This window comes from Sarcophilus harrisii, chromosome 2, assembly GCF_902635505.1.
Source record: "Sarcophilus harrisii chromosome 2, mSarHar1.11, whole genome shotgun sequence".
Taxonomy (NCBI): Eukaryota; Metazoa; Chordata; class Mammalia; order Dasyuromorphia; family Dasyuridae; genus Sarcophilus; species Sarcophilus harrisii.
In genome coordinates, this window is record NC_045427.1 from 533,275,661 (window position 1) to 533,293,846 (window position 18,186).

Genomic DNA, 18,186 nt, shown 5'->3' on the forward strand with positions numbered 1-18,186 from the left:
CCCCCAACCTTATAGATGGAATACATTCTTTTCTTACCTTTGCCTCTTAAAATTCTCTGGCTTCCTTTAAACTTCAGCTGAAATTAAAAAAAAAAAAAAAAGAAAACCTTTCCTGGACCTCCTGGCTGCTAATGTCTTTGTTTCTAAGATTATCATATTCCTGCTTTTTATATATCTTGAGAAACCTACATATATGTTTATTATCTTTCCCTTTGGAACATAAACTCCTTGAAGGTAGGGACTGTTTTTGCTTTGGTGTTTGTATCCCCAGTGTCTAGTATATGAGAAGGACTTAAATATTTGGTGATTATATTGACTGTTCTCTTTAACTGGAATAAACTGTGACCCTTAGAATCCTGATTCTAAGAAGAAGTCTCATTCCTCTCCTCTTCCCTCCCCCTTTTTATCTCAAATCGGTTTTTATCTGTGTGTATATATGGGGGGTGTTTTGTCTCCAACTTTTGCTTTTGTCTTTATAGTCCCAACATCTAATACAATGTCTAACTTGGAAGAGACACTTAATGCTTGCTGATAGACTGATTAATTGATTGACAAAAAAGAAGAAGGAAGAGTTTACTTACAGGAAGAACCTCATTTTCTCTTTCCCTGACGTCTCCTTGTGGTTTTACACTTTTTATTAATCATTTGGCAAGAATATTTGTAATCTCTTATTAGTGTAGTGCCTACATTTTCATGACTATCTGGATAGCTCAATCCTGCATTATCCTAGCTCATCTAGAAAACCATCAGGCATTTATTAAGCACTAACTGTGTGTTGGTCACTGGGGATACAAGAAAAGGCAAAAACTTGTCCCTGACCTCATGAAGTTAACATCCTAATTGGGGAGGCAATATGAAAAGAATTGTACACATAAGTTATATAGAAAAATTAAAGAAAAATGTTGAATTCTAAAAAATATCATTAAATAGATATGCTATTTATAACCTATACCCATGCCTTTGCTTTAATTATTAAAATTAATATAGTGGTAATATTATTATAATTAATAGCAATGATGATAGACAACATTTATATATCCTTTTTTGGGATTTGCAAAAAAAACCTTTACATATATTTAACATATTTAATACTCACAAAAACCCTGATAAGTAGATGATATTAATATGCTCATTTTTTCTGATAGAGAAGCTGACACACTTTAATTGACTTAACTAGAACATGCAGTTAACAAGTATCTAAGGTAGGATTAGAACTCACAACTTCCAGACTCCAAATTTAGCATTTCATCCATGGTGCCACCTAAGTGAACATTATGTAATAAGATTCTAGCAAAAGTTTAGTTCATGAAAAGAGTTTTAATTTATACTGTTGCTTACCTGTCATTTAATTAGGATAGTTCAGGAATAATTTAAAAGCATTAATATAAAAGTTTTCTATTTGTTATTCTATAATATACATAAGCCTTAATAGTATAGACTTTATTTTATCTGGAAATAGGCTCTTTTCTTTTATATCTCAATATCAACCATAGAAGTCAGAGGTTTATCTGGGTCTAATTTTCAGTCTTAATTTTGCCCCCTCATTTATTAGAAGTAATGTTCCTATTCAATTCCACATTTTCATAACTTCTGTTTATAAGTCCATTATCCTAGGTGCTAAGATTATAAGCAACAAAATGAGAGCAATTATTTCACATAACTATGATTTGGATATTGTGAATTTATAGTGGAGGAAAGCAACATATGTACAAATAACTGAGTTCAAGGAAATATGGTCCATGCAAAAATGAAGTCCAAAAGAAGGCTTGGGGAAAGTGGAGTAGGGAGAACATAATTTATACTGATAAAAGGAAAAATTTACAGGTTTCATGGAGGCAGATGGACTTTGAAGGAAAAAAATAGATACTTTAAGTAGCTAGAGTTAGGAGAGTTTGCTTTAAGTATGGAAGGTAGTGTGTTCAAAGGAAGGTCAGCAGTAAAATTACACTGAGCGAAATCCTTGTTTGCTAGAATATATTAACCACAAAAGAAGGCAGTAGTACTAATTAGAGTCATTCAAATCTACATGGTATTTGATGATTTTTATGTTGTCTAGTTGACCACAGTTTCCGATATTCAGAGAAACAATCACTTGACTGTTATAGCAACTTATAGGATGGCAGGATTGAGATTAAAAGACTACTCTAAGTTCAGTGAGTCCAAAAGTTGGGGTTAAATTGTGGAGGACTTTGAAGCCCAAGATAAAGAATTTATAATGGATTCAGTAAGTAGTAATGGGAAGACACTGGAGATTTTTAGTATAGAAATAATCAAGTAAAGAAATGGTAGAAAGGAAAGAGTTAGAAAATTATTTAATTATTTGGGCAATGAGATAATGAAAAACTGGATTGGCGGGGGAGGAAATCGAACAACAGCAACAATAAAAATAATAGATAATATTTATATGATGCTTATTCTGTATTAGTTACCTGCTAAGCATTTTACAGTTATCATCTCATTTGATCCTCAATCCTGGGGGTGGGTGAGTTCTACTAAGTGTTTGAGGTCACACTTGAACTCAAATCTTCCTGACTCTAGACCTGGTATTCTTTGCACTGCATCCTCTAACTGTCTCTGAAATGAAGGCAGGAAAATAAATTCTGGAGCTAATAGGCAACAGAAATGTCAAAGATGTCCCTGAAGTAACAAAAATGTGTGTCTCAAAGGATGAAAAGAGAGAGAGTTAAAAAGGGGAAGAAGAATAGCTAATAACAGCAATAACAACAATAACAAATAGAAGGGAATTATCAGAGAAGCAGGAGGAAATCCGTGGATGGAGTGTCTTGGAAGCCAAGGGCTGTTGTCATTTTTTACTTCCTTTGAATATCTCTTGTGGTTCTAAGTTCTCTGGTGATTTTCAGTATGTTATTCTGCATTAGAAACAGGACCTCATTATTGAATAATGAAAACACCTTTCTTTTATTGTAAACAAAGAAAAACAATTGTATCTATTTATAAGTTTATTCAAACTCTTCAAGATACAAAACACAGTTTAGTTGTACTTTAACAAGTAAACAATAGATCTGTATGTGCCAATCTTTCATCTTTATTACTCTGAAAAATAAAACAAAAAAAATGCCTCTTAGGAATCCTTTACTTAGTTTTACTAGGACACTAAGTATAGAAGCATATATTTTATTAATAACATCAGAGTAATTGGGTTCATTCTCCAATCATCATTGCTTATTTGCCAGGCTTTCATAGATCTACAAGCAAAGTAGTACCATCATTCAGAGAACAAGTTCTCTTCAGGACTGATAGTTTTTCCTTCACATGAGGCTATTTCTTTTGGGTGGAGCCATTTGGTGTCCATAATTACTGTCCTCAAGGATGCATCAATTTGTGTGACCAGATTCTAGTAACCTCCTTTGCTAATTAACTTCTCTGCTCTATTTTTTAAAAAAATTTGAATAATTTATCCAGCACGAACCCAAGAGTACAATTTACTGTTATTGTTATATTTACTTTTCGTTATAGGTGAATAAAAACAGTAAGTTTATTTAACATGTTTTGATTGTTTCTTTCTATGTACCAGTATGTACTGCAGTCCCTGTGAAGGTCCTTGCCCTAAAGTCTGTGAAGGAGAGAAGAAGACAAAGACAATTGATTCTGTAACTTCAGCACAAATGCTGCAGGGATGCACTGTCTTCAAAGGCAATTTGCTTATTAATATCCGGCGAGGCAGTAAGTACCACATTTCTCCTAAAAATTTAGTTGGTGTTTTATTTGGTTTTGTTTTCATTCCCTTTTCCATATGTTTCAGTCAAAATATAACCTTGGAAAAACCAAATACAATAAAGAAGTCTTGTCAACTAAATTTCTTTCCTTTGCTTTTTTCTCTCCTGAGTGTTGAGAGATTCAGCAAAACTTCACAATCCCCCTAATTGAAGTGTTCTTAAGTACGTAAGTAGATCAGGTATTTAGCCTCTGGCACAGTTTTTCTTCCTGCAAGGGAACACTGAAAATCTTACAGTGCTCACCGTTAATGTGAGAGTCACGTCCTATGCAGTAAATGCATGTCCTAACATACAGAATTAAACCTAAATGTGTCAGAACTGTGACTCATCAGATGGGAAAATCCTAGCCAACACTAAACTCCAAAACTTTTGTTTTGTTTCAAGTGTTAAGGATTTTTTTTTTAATGCCAGTTATTTTGAAGGATGGGAGAGAGGTTGAGCTATTACCAGTCTCAAGAATTGAACATTACAAAATTTATGTGAGAATCAAAAAAATAGGAAGGTCTCTTTACATTTTTAAAAGATGGTTTCTTAGAAATCCAAAAATTTTAGAGTTGGAAAGTAACATTTGAAATTATCTTAAGCAAACCTCCTCTATTTCTCTCAACTAACATACTGCAGCTCACTTAAGAGTTAAATCCCTGAACATTTCATGTAAGTTGAATTTTTTGGCAAATCAAATCATTTTCTCATTGACTTTTATAATTCAGAGGTATTTTACTTTCATTTTTGATGATCTCTGACAGAAGATCCAAACACATTAGATTTAACTTCTTTGTCCCTGAGACACGTGGTCAAGTGGTCGATATTCCAAAAATAAAGACAAAGACACTGAGCTTGTTGTTTAAAGAAATTCTCTTGTGAATCTTCTTGTAGGATAGAGAACCTTTTAATTGAATAAAAATCACTTTCTAATATATCTCTTTAATAAAATTGTATTTTCTTCTTGAATATTTTTAAAAGATATACATTTGATATTTGTGGATGATTGGAGAATTTTTAGAAACTTCTTGGTATCCCCTGTCTTTCCCCACTGTGGATAAAGGGGAAATGACTAAGACTGTTCTTTCTTGTTTCCTCATATGAACTTCATTTTCTTCTTGCTGGAATATTTGCTTTAGCCTGTAATCCTGGTTTTGTTTTTTGCCTTTCTCCTAAATATCCTTATTGTACATTCCAATTTGATATATTTGGACTACTTTTAAAAAACACTTAAATTAAACCTGTGAGTTTGTTGATATACTAAGGAAACTTCCTCTGCCAGTGCAGATATGTACTTGCTCTTTAATTTGTAGTTTTAAGAATGAAATGGGAAACCCAAGGAGGTAAGTGACTTACCCATGGTCATAAGCCAACCTGTATATGGACCTGAACGCAGCTTCCTAATGGAGAGGCCAGGTTGCCTCTTAGTTTAAATTTAAGAAACATAATTGTTCATCCATGATTACACTACTGTGGGTACTCCCTGCACAAAGTAGTTCACAACTCCTCTGCACCTCAGTAGACAGTATTCATGAGGTGCTGTGGCTAAAAAAATTCATCATTCTGGTGATGAGCCAAATATAAGATATAAGAAATTAATTAGATCATTTTAAAAGGGTGTGAAAATTTCCCAAAAAGGAGTTTCCCAGACAGTTGCTGACTATGTTGAAAGTGGTAGTTGTGAGAGTTATCTCATACTTAAAATTCAGTCTTGGTTATTAGTGCGATGGCAGGTAAAACCTTCTGACTTTATAACCTGCATGATTTTTCTGCCAGGCTGCCCCTGGATAGCCATCAAAAAACTATCAAACTTTGGATAAATTAAAGTCTGAGCTGTCATAACTCTTGGAAATGAGTACTACCTTTTTATTTTTAGCATTTTCAAATAAAATCAAATATTCACTAGTTGCCTCCAATGTCTTAGGGCCCACAAAAAGAATCCATATTCATCCATATTGGCTATCTTACATGCCGACCTTAGTTGGGAGAGAATGCTATATAGACTGACATCCATATGCCAGGTTTGTGGCTTTAGGTATCTGATTAGTATATAGTGCTGTCTATATTCAGCATTATCAAACTAAAGGCTTTGCCTCATTCAGAACAGCAAAGTCATGACTACTAATCCAGTCAAAGTCCTAGGCCCTGGGAGAAGAGTAGCAGTGGAAATGGAAGCCTGTCAGGAAAAAGTTGTTCCTCAAAGTTCCTTCTGTGTCATTCTGTATTTTTTTTTAAGTGGAAAATTAATCACCCTTACTAAGTGACTTGGTCAATGAAAATGACTTCTTCTCCCAATTTAGATAACATAGCCTCTGAGCTGGAAAACTTCATGGGCCTTATTGAGACTGTTACGGGATATGTGAAGATTCGCCATTCACATGCCTTAGTCTCTCTGTCTTTCTTGAAAAACCTGAGATATATTTTAGGAGAAGAACAGCTAGAAGGGTAAGTGGGCTAAATTTCTTGGATTGCTATTCTAAAATGATTTTTTTTTGCTTTTAAAATCTTTTTTTACTTTGATAAACTTCTTTTGACATATTTACATGCTTTAGGGTACCTTTTTTTTTCCTTTTTGAGAGGAAAAAACACTGAAACCATTTTTTGACAATGTCAAATCCCTACCACACATTTGATCATATTCTACAGTGACTGATTCTTATGTGCCTGATATTCTATCCTTATAATTGACTTCTACTCTTCTAGTAATGAATATATTCTTATTCTTTTAATTTTACCCATTTAGACCATAACTTCTTAAAAAATTGTTTTTGTATTTTCCTTAACTTGTCATTTTATTTAAATCAGAAATCATTGAATTAATAATCTGAAGTGAAATTTAAGAATGCCTTCTACAAGAAGACAGTTGAATTGATCAGTAATTGAGTAAAAGAAAGGTTCAATGGAAATCAACATTTCCATTGTCCTTGCACTCTCCAGATCCTTTTTTCCCCCTATTATAGTTAAATCATGTTGTCTTAAAAAAAAAAATCAGAACAAGAGTCTAGAGTTTGTATGGATCATTCATTTCATACTGTTGGAAAGAAATATAATTCACTGAACAGATCTGTTGATGAATATAAAGAATTTGTTGTATTGCTAGAGTATTCCTTTTTGGATAGTGACATTGCATAATAAGTCTTGCATAAAATAGTTTACAAACTAAAGTCTGGGTCTTACTTTATTAGATACAATATTGCTTTTCAGGAATGAGAGTATGTGTATGTGTACCAACAGTCTTCCTTTTAAATAGGGCACTTGCCAGAGTTAACACTTTAAAGAAAAGGAGACATATAGTAATGAGAGAATTCTTTATAATGAGAATTTGGGAAAATAATTTAGGAAAAAGAGGTGGGAAGGTCATGGGAAAGGTTGTCTCTCACTGTTTTAACTGCCCCAATTGGATAAAGTTACAGCATCAGGGTTTCTTCACAACCTCCCTTTTTTTTCTCAGGCTAATCCTTGGTCAGTCTTAAATTCTTAAAATTCCATCATTTGACATAGCTGAAGTTAAAGGGCAACTCTTCATTCTCCCTTTGAAAAGCACACTGTCTTCTTCACTGGGAACATTGATTCTTCAGGAAAAAAAACTTGTTTCTAATTGCAAATCCAAGAAAGTTGTCACTTTGCCTACCACCAGGCTGCCTCAGGTCACTTGGGATGTGGCAAGCTGGAAATTCACCAATTAGAATCTTTAAAAAATGACATGAAGGTCAGCTTTCTTTGCAAGTAGTAATTGTGCTTCTGGAATCCCATGTATCTATCAGTAAGCACTTTTGCTTTGAAAGACCAGTATTTGTGAAGATTTCCTTCTGGTTCTGAGTGGAAAATTTTAAGACCATGGTAGAATAGGAGAAGTGAAGCAAAGAGAAGAATTTATTCCGTTTAATTGGGAAATTATTACAGTCAAATTACTGATTCTTCATGATCACCTCTAAAACCTGCTGTTAAAAATGAGTATTTTAAAGTTCATGAGAATTTTTTTTTTGTTAGAGGAACCTATATAAACAAATTCCATTTCACTCATGTATCATATAAACAGATGTCATAAATTGAAGGGGGGGGGAATTTTAGAAGAGAGATTATTATAGTGCCAGATAATATGGGAAGAATTCAGACTCTGTGTCTTATATTGGAGTCTATTTATCTTTAGTTCATTTCATTAAAAGACCAATCAGATTTTTATAGTCTGCTACAAAAATGGTAGCAGTAAATGCTCAGGGTTGCTCTTTCTGGGTCAATTCTACCTCTTCTTCCCCCTCCATCCTCCCCTCCCCAATCAAGATCACTGATTAGCTACAGTTCATTTGAGTATCTTTAAGTATGCTTAACATATTTTCCTTTTCATTCTCCATTGCAGTGAAACAAAGTCTAATCACTCCTAAATTGTGACTCCAAAGCTACAAATTTGCTTCAGGCACCTCTTCACAGCTGGTGTTGCTTGTGTCTTCTTTCAACAAAGTGACTCAGCATTGTAGCACTTTGAACACATTGGAATAACTAAAAGTCATAATAATATCAGACATTTCTATAGTGCTTTAAAATTTCCAATGCATTTTACATGTGGTATTTCATTTGATTGTTATAACAACCCTATGATTTAGATATCACTTTTATCTCCTTTTATTGTTGTGGTTCAGTTTTATTTTTGACTCTGTGACCCTGTTGGGGTTTTCTTGGCAGAGCTACTGGATTAGTTAGTTTGTTGTTTCCTTCTCTGGGTCATTTTACATATGAGAAAACTGAGGCAAACAGAATTAAGTGATTTGCCCAGGGTCACACAGTTATTAAGTGTCTGAGGCCAAATTTGAACTTGGAGAGCTTAAGTCAACTCTGGGTCTGGTATTCTATCTTCATTTTGCAGATGAGCAAAATTTGAAAAGTTAAGTAATTTGCCTAGGATAACACAGATAGTATCGAAGACATGATTCAAACTCAAACCTTCCTGACTCCAGGTTCAATATTTTGCTCTCTGTACCACATTAATATCTTTAATTCCCATGTTTTGGCCTAAAAAAATACCTACTAAGAGCCAAAAGTAAGAGAAATACATATCATATTAAACAACTTCTTTAAATAATAATCTCAAATTTATGTAGCAGTTTAAAGTTTTCAAAATATTTTCCTTACAACAAACATGTGAAATAGGCATTGTAAAGATTATTGTCCCCATTTTACCAATAAGGAACTAGTTTTAGGGAGGGTGAGTTGTCCCCAGCCATACAATTGGAAAGTATTAGAGCTTGTTCTTCCTCTTTATTACTTCAGTTGGTGATCTCATCAGTTCCCATGAATTTAGTTATCATCTCTCTGCTGATTGTTATCGAATGAGTTGTCCTTTCTGCTAAACTCCAATCTGACATCTTCAGCTGCCTTCAGACATCTCAAAGTGAATGTCTGGTAGATATCTTAAACTCAACATGTATCCCAAAATGGGATTCATAATCTTTCCCTCTAAAATCTCCCCCTTTTGAACTTTCTTATTGCTGAAGGCAATATCCTGGACTCCTCACTGTCACCCTCCCAGGTACAATCTATCTCACTTTTGAAACATCACTCTTGAAAATGCCCCCTTCTCTCCTTTGACACTGCTACCATGCTGGTATAGGCCTGGACTATTAGTCTACTGTTGGATCTACCTCAAATCTTCCTTTCACTTTGCCTTCCTTTCAGCCACAGAAGTGATTTTCCTAAAGCACAGGTTAGACCCCCCATTCCAACTCAATAAATTCTAGTAGATCCCTATCACCACCATGATAAAATTCACTATTTTGTTGTCATTTTTTTCCTTTTCTGTCATTGTTTTTTTCTACTCTTATTTTTTTAATTTTATATTTAGTTTAATACTTTGTTTTTTAAAGAGATGCAATGGGGCCTAATGGATAGTGGCTTTATTGTCAGTTTATAACTCAACTTTTCTGTGTCTGTAAGTTGCAAAGAAGGATGGCTCTGTATTACTAAAACAAGTTCTTTCTTGGGAGCTCTTTATACAGATAAAATAGCAAATCTTGTTTAAAAAAAATTTTTTTTAAGGATTCCAAATAGGTGAAATAGGTAACAGAAAGTCCATGTACAAGATAACAATACAGAACTTTCTTTACAATTTAGTTACTCTAGATGAATGCATAGTTATGTTTCATTGATTTTATCTGATTAAAATTAATAAATTATAATTGAAGGGGAATAAAGCAGTACCTAGTGAAAGGCACATTGACAGCAGTAAGAAGTAAGAGCCTTTCTTCAGGGGAGAAGACAACAATTATAAAAAGATTTAATTAGCTATAGATGGAGAAGGAACAAAATTCCCGTGCCAAAGTTGTCCATTGTGGTCCTCCAGTAGCAAGATTATCATGGTACTCCAAGCATGAGACTATATCTGGCTCTTTTGTAGTCAGGTATAAGTGACCAATTTTGCCTTTTCTCCAATAAAGTGTCCTGTTTTTTTGAAACTGAGTAATTTCATCTACTATTTAGATGATCCATTCTTCTTCCTTGATTTATATAAAGCACATGACATTTCAGAAAGCATAGTAATCTAAACAGTATTTAACATGAGACAACTATCTCGTATCTGTACAATAATAAAACTTAGTACAATTATTTATATTGATTATAATCATATTGATTGCTCTACTATAATCAAAAGAATCAGATTTTAAAACTCATACCCAGTTGCAGAACAAAATTGAAATATGTTCCATATACTTTAAGAAGGCAGAATTTTTAGAAAGATTTCCATTAAAACTACTCAAGAACAGTTTTACAATTAGAAGGAGTTGGCTTTAGTTGTCTGACTATTTGTATAGAGGAGTAAATTAAAAGATTACTAGATTTGTAGTCAGAGGACCCGAGTTCACTTTGAACTGTTTATTACTTTAGAGTCTTTCTGGGATTCAGTACCATAATCTCTAGTCTGAAGGGAAGTAAGGGGCAGACCTTAGATGCCTAAGGACCCCTTCATCTCTACCTTGTTAAAAATCAATTCATTCTTAAGGGTTGCAAATAAATAAATCTTTATATGCATACTTTAAATTAATTAATTAAATAAGTTAAAATTAAAATAAATTAATTAATTTAAATTTATATGGCATGATGTGATAGCAGTATTCTAACCCTTACATCAGTGCAAGTTAAGAGAGTTTTTCTTAAAATATATCAAAATCACCTTTGAGACTTTATTGACCCCAGGATGTTGCTATCACTTTTCTGATCACAAGCACAAAATAACCAGAATGAGTGCTCCAGGCACATGCTCTTGTTCACAAACTACTGTGGGTAATTCAGATGAGGGAATTTCATTCATTCTCCTTCTATGACAAATTAAATCTTTCTTTGTTTACTACTGAATGACCTGTTTTGATCCACTATTGAATATAAACTACCAGAAGATTGACCTGAGTCAAAGCCAGCTCAGAACATCTGATTCTGAACAGAGTATCAAGCATACAAAGGTTAAAAACTCCTGAGTGCTGCCTGAACCAGATTAAAATGTAATTATGAAATGGTTAATAAAATAAATAAAAATACAATACAGCATGATATTAATTTGTGGTTTCCAAATGGATGTGGGGTCTGCAGGAATCATTTCTAATTGAATTTGATACCAGTAATTTTGAGAACTTTTTATTTTACTGCTTGCTCACCTCTAGCTATTAATGTCCTTCATAAAATATAGTGCCAAGAACTGAATACCAGAAGTTGTCTAATCAAAGCAGAGTACACGATCACTTGCTCAATGACTTATCTCATTATAGTCCAAGATCCCTTTTTTTTATTAGCTTCTTTATCACAACATTGACATTGAATTTGCAATCCACTAAAACTCTTAGGTCTTTTGAAAAATAATGGCTTCGCCATACTTCTCTCCATCCCTCTCAGCTGATAATGGAGAGGTTGACTTCTTGAATATCAAATATAAATTTCTACATTGTAGGGAGAGAGGGTAGAGAAGTGCAGACCTGTGATTACACGAGTGTCAACGAGTCTTTCTGGCAATGCAGATTTTCAATGAGAGTCATATTATATAGGAATAGTGATGAATTAAATGATTGCCCAGCATAATATTGTGTGTCTGAGGCAGGATTTAAATGTAAGCCTTCTTAACTTTGAAGACTTATGTTTTAAAAATTACTTTATTGCAATTACTTTTACCTGATCCTCTTAACAACTCCAGGAAATAGTTAATTTAGGATATCATTATCCCCATTTTAGAGAAGAGCAAACAGATTCAGATTAAGTTCTACATAGTAGATCTTAGAGCTTATTAGTATGCAAGCTCCTTAAAGTTCAATTTCCTTGAAATGGAATGATTGTTTCATACTTTGTTGCTGATATCCACAGTGTGTTGCACAGTGCCTGGGACATGGAAGGTATTTAATAAATACTTATTAATTGAATGATTGATTTAAGACTCAAGTCTCTTGACTCCAAATCCAGAGTTCTTTCCACCATATATAGAAAATATTCTACAAACCTTTAAGTGTTAAATGACAGTTTTTCGATGAATCCATTAAAATATCATCATTATAATTATGCAAGAAGAAATTTATTTGCAAATAGTTAGATCATCATAAGTTGGCAGAGGAAACCTGCCCAAATGCCATTCGTTTCCCCATTGGACAAATCTTTGACCAGTGAAGAACTCAAGATTCATTTGAGTTTCAGGTCATCTCTGGTATGCTGTGTTTTGATGCCCCCTAGGGCCAGTTCTGAAGAGGCAACTCCAGTTTTTTTTTCCTCTAGTAAGGTGACCTGTTTTCTTGTATTTGGGTAGGTCTCATCAACCAAGTAACCAATATATTTTTCAGAAAGTATGTAAGAAAGAGCTGTCAGTGGTGATAACCCTACCAAGTCTTCCTTGATATAGGTTTTATATCCATTTTGTAAGAGGAAAATTTTCTTATCCTCCCCCCCCCATATAACTTTTTGACTCTCAGATGTGCCTCTCCTTCCTATTCTAAGCAGTGATCATACTTGCAATTATCTCTTCCTCCTTCTCTAATCCCTCAATGAATTTTTAGTTTTGGGATTATTATTTTTAAAATCAACTGGAAAAGCCAGCTTTTTGAGAAGATCTGTGATACAAACTAAAAAGCTAAACCTGGATACAGAAACAGTTCATTTGCCTGAGTAGCTAAAATGGATTCCTGGAACCTAGGAGAAAAACTTAGTTCAAAGTTTACATACAGGGAAAAGAATTGTTTTTAAATTGTTGACTTATTTTTAAAAATTTAGAAAAAAGTTAATTAAAAAAGAAAATCCATGTCTTATTAATTTAAACTGCTTTTAATTAAATTAATTGAATATTAACTCCAAAAAATTCAACATAAATTAATGAGGGGAGTGTTTGGAAGGCAATGTAGTTTTGTACTTGAATTATGCCTTAATTCTAAATTAATAATTGAAGACTTTCTTAAAAAAGAAATGGACCCAAATCTTGAATATAATACCAAGATAGATGGAGGAGGCCTATTTCACATATGTGTGATAATTGTTTTGATGCTTTTTGGAGGACTTTAAAATTTTGTAAAGTATCCCCAATGCCTATACCTTACTAGCATTAGCTTTTTTTCTAGACTTCTAAAAGTCAAAACTTTAAAAGTTACTTGCATTTATTACAAAAACATAATTATGTTTAAAGAGATTAATCAGAGATAAAAATTTCGTTGTGCCTGACGTTTGTCAAAATAATGAATCATAATTCATTTTTCCCCATTAGGAAAAAGAAGTTTTTTTTTCATTAAGATATTTTGGTTTAATTCTTTCTTGCAATTGAAATGGGGATAAAGTGATCCAGATGAAGCTAACCTAGTGTTAAAATGAAAGTTAACACTGATATATTGATTCTTTCTTCTGACTTTGAAACATCATCTTTGACACAATTCTTTTTTCCCTCATAAATCTAATCAACCACAGGAATTTTTCCACCTATAAATCTTATTCATCTAGTCATAAGAGCAGTTATTTTCAATTTGATTCATATTGACAGTAGAGAATCATCTTGGATTCATCTGAAAGAATCGCACAGGGTATGTTAGCTGTTGCAGTTACTAGCCCATGGCCTGTCTCCATCACATCATCCTATCCAATATTCCATTTTCTCCTAATGGGAAACTCATATTAAATCCCAAGGATAATGGCAGCTTTTTCTTTTCAGCAAATGTATAAGTTCTGCTTGGTTAGCAGAGTATTAATGTTCTATTTTGTACTTATTTTATCCATATATATGTATATATACACATGTATACATACTGCATAAGTGTATATACATGCATACATCTATATATAAAATGTGAGTATATATAGAGAGAGATATACTTAGAAAAATTATAACGGTATTTGCTGTAGAATGACACTAGTAACATTCTTTCTGTAAGAAACATTATTTGTTCGTAATAGAGGTCATAAAAATTAATTAGTGTTTTATCGATTTGTGTTGTCCTTGAATCATTTTGTTACCATTGTTAATAGTAACTATCTATTCTTACATGTTGTTAATAACCAAATCCATTATTGTTAAGGCGAATATATTATAAAGTGAGATGCCTAAAAGACACAGAGAGAAAGAGAAAGAGAGAGAAATGTTAACTAGCCACATTCTAAAAATGTGGGTACCAAAAACTATATGTACATTAATATTTATTTATCATTTCACAGGAATTATTCTTTCTACGTCCTTGATAACCAGAATTTACAGCAGCTCTGGGACTGGAATCTCCATAATCTGACAATCAAAGAAGGGAAAATGTATTTTGCTTTTAATCCCAAATTGTGTGTTTCTGAAATTTATCGAATGGAGGAAGTGTCAGGAACTAAAGGTCGCCAGAGCAAAGGAGACATAAACACTAGGAACAATGGAGAAAGAGCCTCTTGTAAGTTAATGTTCAAAAGTATCATTTAAATTGTAATAAATCATAACTTTTTTCTAATTAACTTTTCCACTTTTTTGTACCTCAGTCCCTGCTTATTAACTTATTGCAGAATTAGGCCATAAGCTATATAGATGGATTTTAGAAAAATTTATGAAATTCTTCAAAGTTTATATTATAGCACATCATTTTATTTTTGTGTTTGTATATTTACTTCAGTAAGCATGTATCTTAGTAAGATGAATAATAGTATGTATCTATTCTCAGATTGCAATATGGTATTTCTGGAATATACACAGTAGACTGTCTCTTTAGAGATGGACATATAAACAGGATCTAGCATAGATTCTTATTTAAAGAAGGCACAATGGATAACCAAGACCACTGCATTTAGCTAACTAAGTCCTTACTATCTTAAAGGAATTACAGATATGGTCTTAACCAATAATACTATCACAGCCAGTGTCAGCCACCAATAGTTCCTTGAGACTGTTATAGTAAAGTTTCATAACCCTTCCTTACTTTCTTCCCTTGTCAGTTGGGAAGGGGGGAGAGGGAGAGATAAAAACATAGAGAGAGCCAGAAAATTAAGTCTAAATTGATTTGAAATCGAAAATACATATTATTATATTTGTGTTTATTGTTGTAAGACATTTACTTTCAAGCCATTGTAACTTATTTGTAAAAATGTACTGAAAAGGTATCATATAAGCCTGCATTCCAGAGTGGTGATTTTTTAAAGGGAGATATTTCCAGAGGAAATGGAGAAGGAGAGAATAATGGAAGTGAATCAGAAGCCAAATGGAATTGAGGAGTTTACTCCCCTGTCATTATTAAAAAGCTAAAATGTATAGTTAGTTAAAAACTTAAATATTCCATTTTCTTTGAGGAATATGATGGGAGAGGGTTTCATGGGATGTAGGTATTTTTAAATAACCCAGGTGGTTTACTAAAGAGCTCCACAGGTAGTTTTTACATTTAACTTTAGTTTGCTCAGTTGACAGCTGGATTAACATGATAGACTTTTACACTATTGGATCATCAATGCTTGAGTCAAAAGAGATTTACCTGGAAAGCTGCAGAACATCTTCATAAACTAGGAACCTGCGATCCTTCTTCTTTCTTTCTCTCATTCCTAGGTTTTCACCCTCTTTTATACAATTTCCATAAGAAAACAAACAACCCAACTAATACAAACTCCTATCTAAAAATATTTGGAAATATTTTATCCAATCTTAACTAGTCTAATCTTATCACATTATAATTATTTAAAACAATCCCCTCCCTGGGAAATAATTCCCCCATTTCTGAACACCGAGTGAATTTCTATGGCCTCTTCCTAAGCTGAAATTAATTTATTTTATTTTTGAGGTCATTTTCTCTGTGCATGGTTAGAGTACCAAACTGATGGGACTAGTGTGTCAGTGGTTTCATTCTGTTAGCTTTACTGTTTTGTCACAGACTGTGCTTTTCACTTTAGCCTTCTTTCTTCTGCATACATGCAAGAAGTCACACAGGTGACCAGGCAAGAGAGTATGGATAGGTCATTCAAGACAATTCCATTGTCATTATTAGAAAAACAATTCAAAATGCAAGTCTTATTCTGGGTCAGTTAGGACAAATACACTGCCATTGCTAGAAGAACAGCTCAACATATTCTGATGACAATTCAGCCATATCATCATTGTGAACCAAGGGATAGTTAATAGCATTTGAGTTATTTTCTCAAATATCAAATCATCTAGCCTTTTCAGTTTCCAAGATTGTATAACTAGCTATTATAAACTGAGGGAAAATATGAAATGGAAAGAATTTGTCTCTACTGTTCCCTTTCATGTGACAGTTTGGCTTCCCAAATAGCCACTGTATTCCTTTTTCATTTCCTTGCCTCAGTTTTTCATCTATAAAATGAGCTGGAGAAGGAAATAAAAACTACTGCAGTATTCTGCCAAGAAACCCCCAAAAGTAAGATCATGAAGAGTTGGATATGACTGAAAATTGTTGAAAAAAAAAACCTTTTCTTATCTACCATTTAGAGATATGCAAGTAAGAGTGAGACCATGATGTAGGCATCTAGTTCTCAAGTTGAAGATTCTTTCTTGATTATTAATGTATATTTGGAGATAGAAAACCCAAAAGGGTCTTAGGAAAATATCTTTTCTCTTCTATACTCATGCATATTTGTTCTATGAAGGAGGTGAGGTGGCAGAAGGAACCCATTTTTCTTAAGGTTTGTTACTCCGTAGCAACTTATGCTCCCTAATCCAAACTGATCTGGGATAAGACATATGTGTACTCAAGAGACAGAATGTGAACCTAGAAGTCTGCTGGGTATGGAGTCAAGAGAGATTTGGATTTAATTTGGATTTAGTCCCAAACCAGTCTTGGGCCTTAAATGTAAAGTATCTTTCCAGTTTGTTCATTAAGAAGCACTGAATCAGAGTAGATTATTTCTTAGAGTTTTGTTAGGACTGAACTTTGTTAATTACACTTTTTCATATTCACTGTGGAAGACATAAATCTAAAAAACAGAAGCCAGAATAAATACAAGAAGGCTCGGTTTTATACAGGCATATTTTTTGACCATAATTGAATTCTGTTGGTAGCTCAAGTGTTAGTGGGAATGGCTTAGAAAGATAAGAAGATCTCATACATTAAAGTGGTACTATTGTTTAGAGTTAAGACAAACTGGGCAGCTTCATCACTAACTGCACTGGTTTGTATGACAAATGACAGCCCTTCCATTTCCCTAGATAGTTCATGTGGTCAGCATTCAATATATTTTTTGAAACATCCCAGAAGTTATCAGCCTATTAAAAATTAAGAGTTGCTTGTTTCAATAGACCATCTAGGAAATGCAATTTAAAAGAAAATGGTGCTACAGCTCATTTCAGTGAATAGTGTGAAGAATATATATAGAAAACAAAACACATTTTTTCACTAATTGACATTTCTTTGTGTTTCAGGTGAAAGTGATGTTTTGCATTTCATTTCCAACACTACAATGAAGAACCGGATTAAACTAACATGGCAACGATATCGTCCTCCTGATTATAGAGACCTTATTAGCTTTACTGTTTACTTCAAAGAGGCGTGAGTATCCATGGTCAGAGTCTAATGATGTCATTCTGTAGATAGAATGAAGAGTAGATAAGGTTACTCTTTTGACAGTTGTATTTATTACCAGAATGAAAAATCAAATGAGTCAGAAAAGCCCTAGGGAAATCACTACTATTTGTGGTGTCCTCTTCATCCTCAAGTGCGCATTCAAGCTTTCTTTGGTCATCATATAGTACCTAATTAGAAATGTATGAAATCTTTCATTATTTCAAGGGTATTTAGAGATATTTAACTTAAATAATTCAAAGATAAAGAGCTGTTCAGAAGTATTTTATGGCATAAAGTATGTCCCCCATACAATCACACTTTGGTAAATTCTTCTTACTCTTTTAGTGTGTCTGCCATATTTCATCCTTCAGTGGCAAGTCTACTCCCAAATTTAAACACAGACAACTGGGGAATACAGTGCTTCCTTTAAGTCAGTCTCTTTCAGTAATTCCACTAGTAGTGTGGTCTTCCTCCACCACTTGATCTTATGCTTT

At 33.4% G+C, this 18,186-nt stretch overlaps 1 protein-coding gene across 1 annotated transcript in view; it reads left to right on the forward strand.

The window, feature by feature from the left end:
• The window catches only part of IGF1R (insulin like growth factor 1 receptor), a 363,516-nt gene that overhangs the window by 295,418 nt on the left and 49,912 nt on the right, over positions 1-18,186 (forward strand). The window contains exons 4-7 of the mRNA XM_031955519.1: positions 3,536-3,684; positions 6,020-6,164; positions 14,373-14,587; positions 17,551-17,677. Coding sequence (XP_031811379.1) covers positions 3,536-3,684; positions 6,020-6,164; positions 14,373-14,587; positions 17,551-17,677 — 636 coding nt within the window. The remainder of the gene's footprint in view (positions 1-3,535; positions 3,685-6,019; positions 6,165-14,372; positions 14,588-17,550; positions 17,678-18,186) is intronic.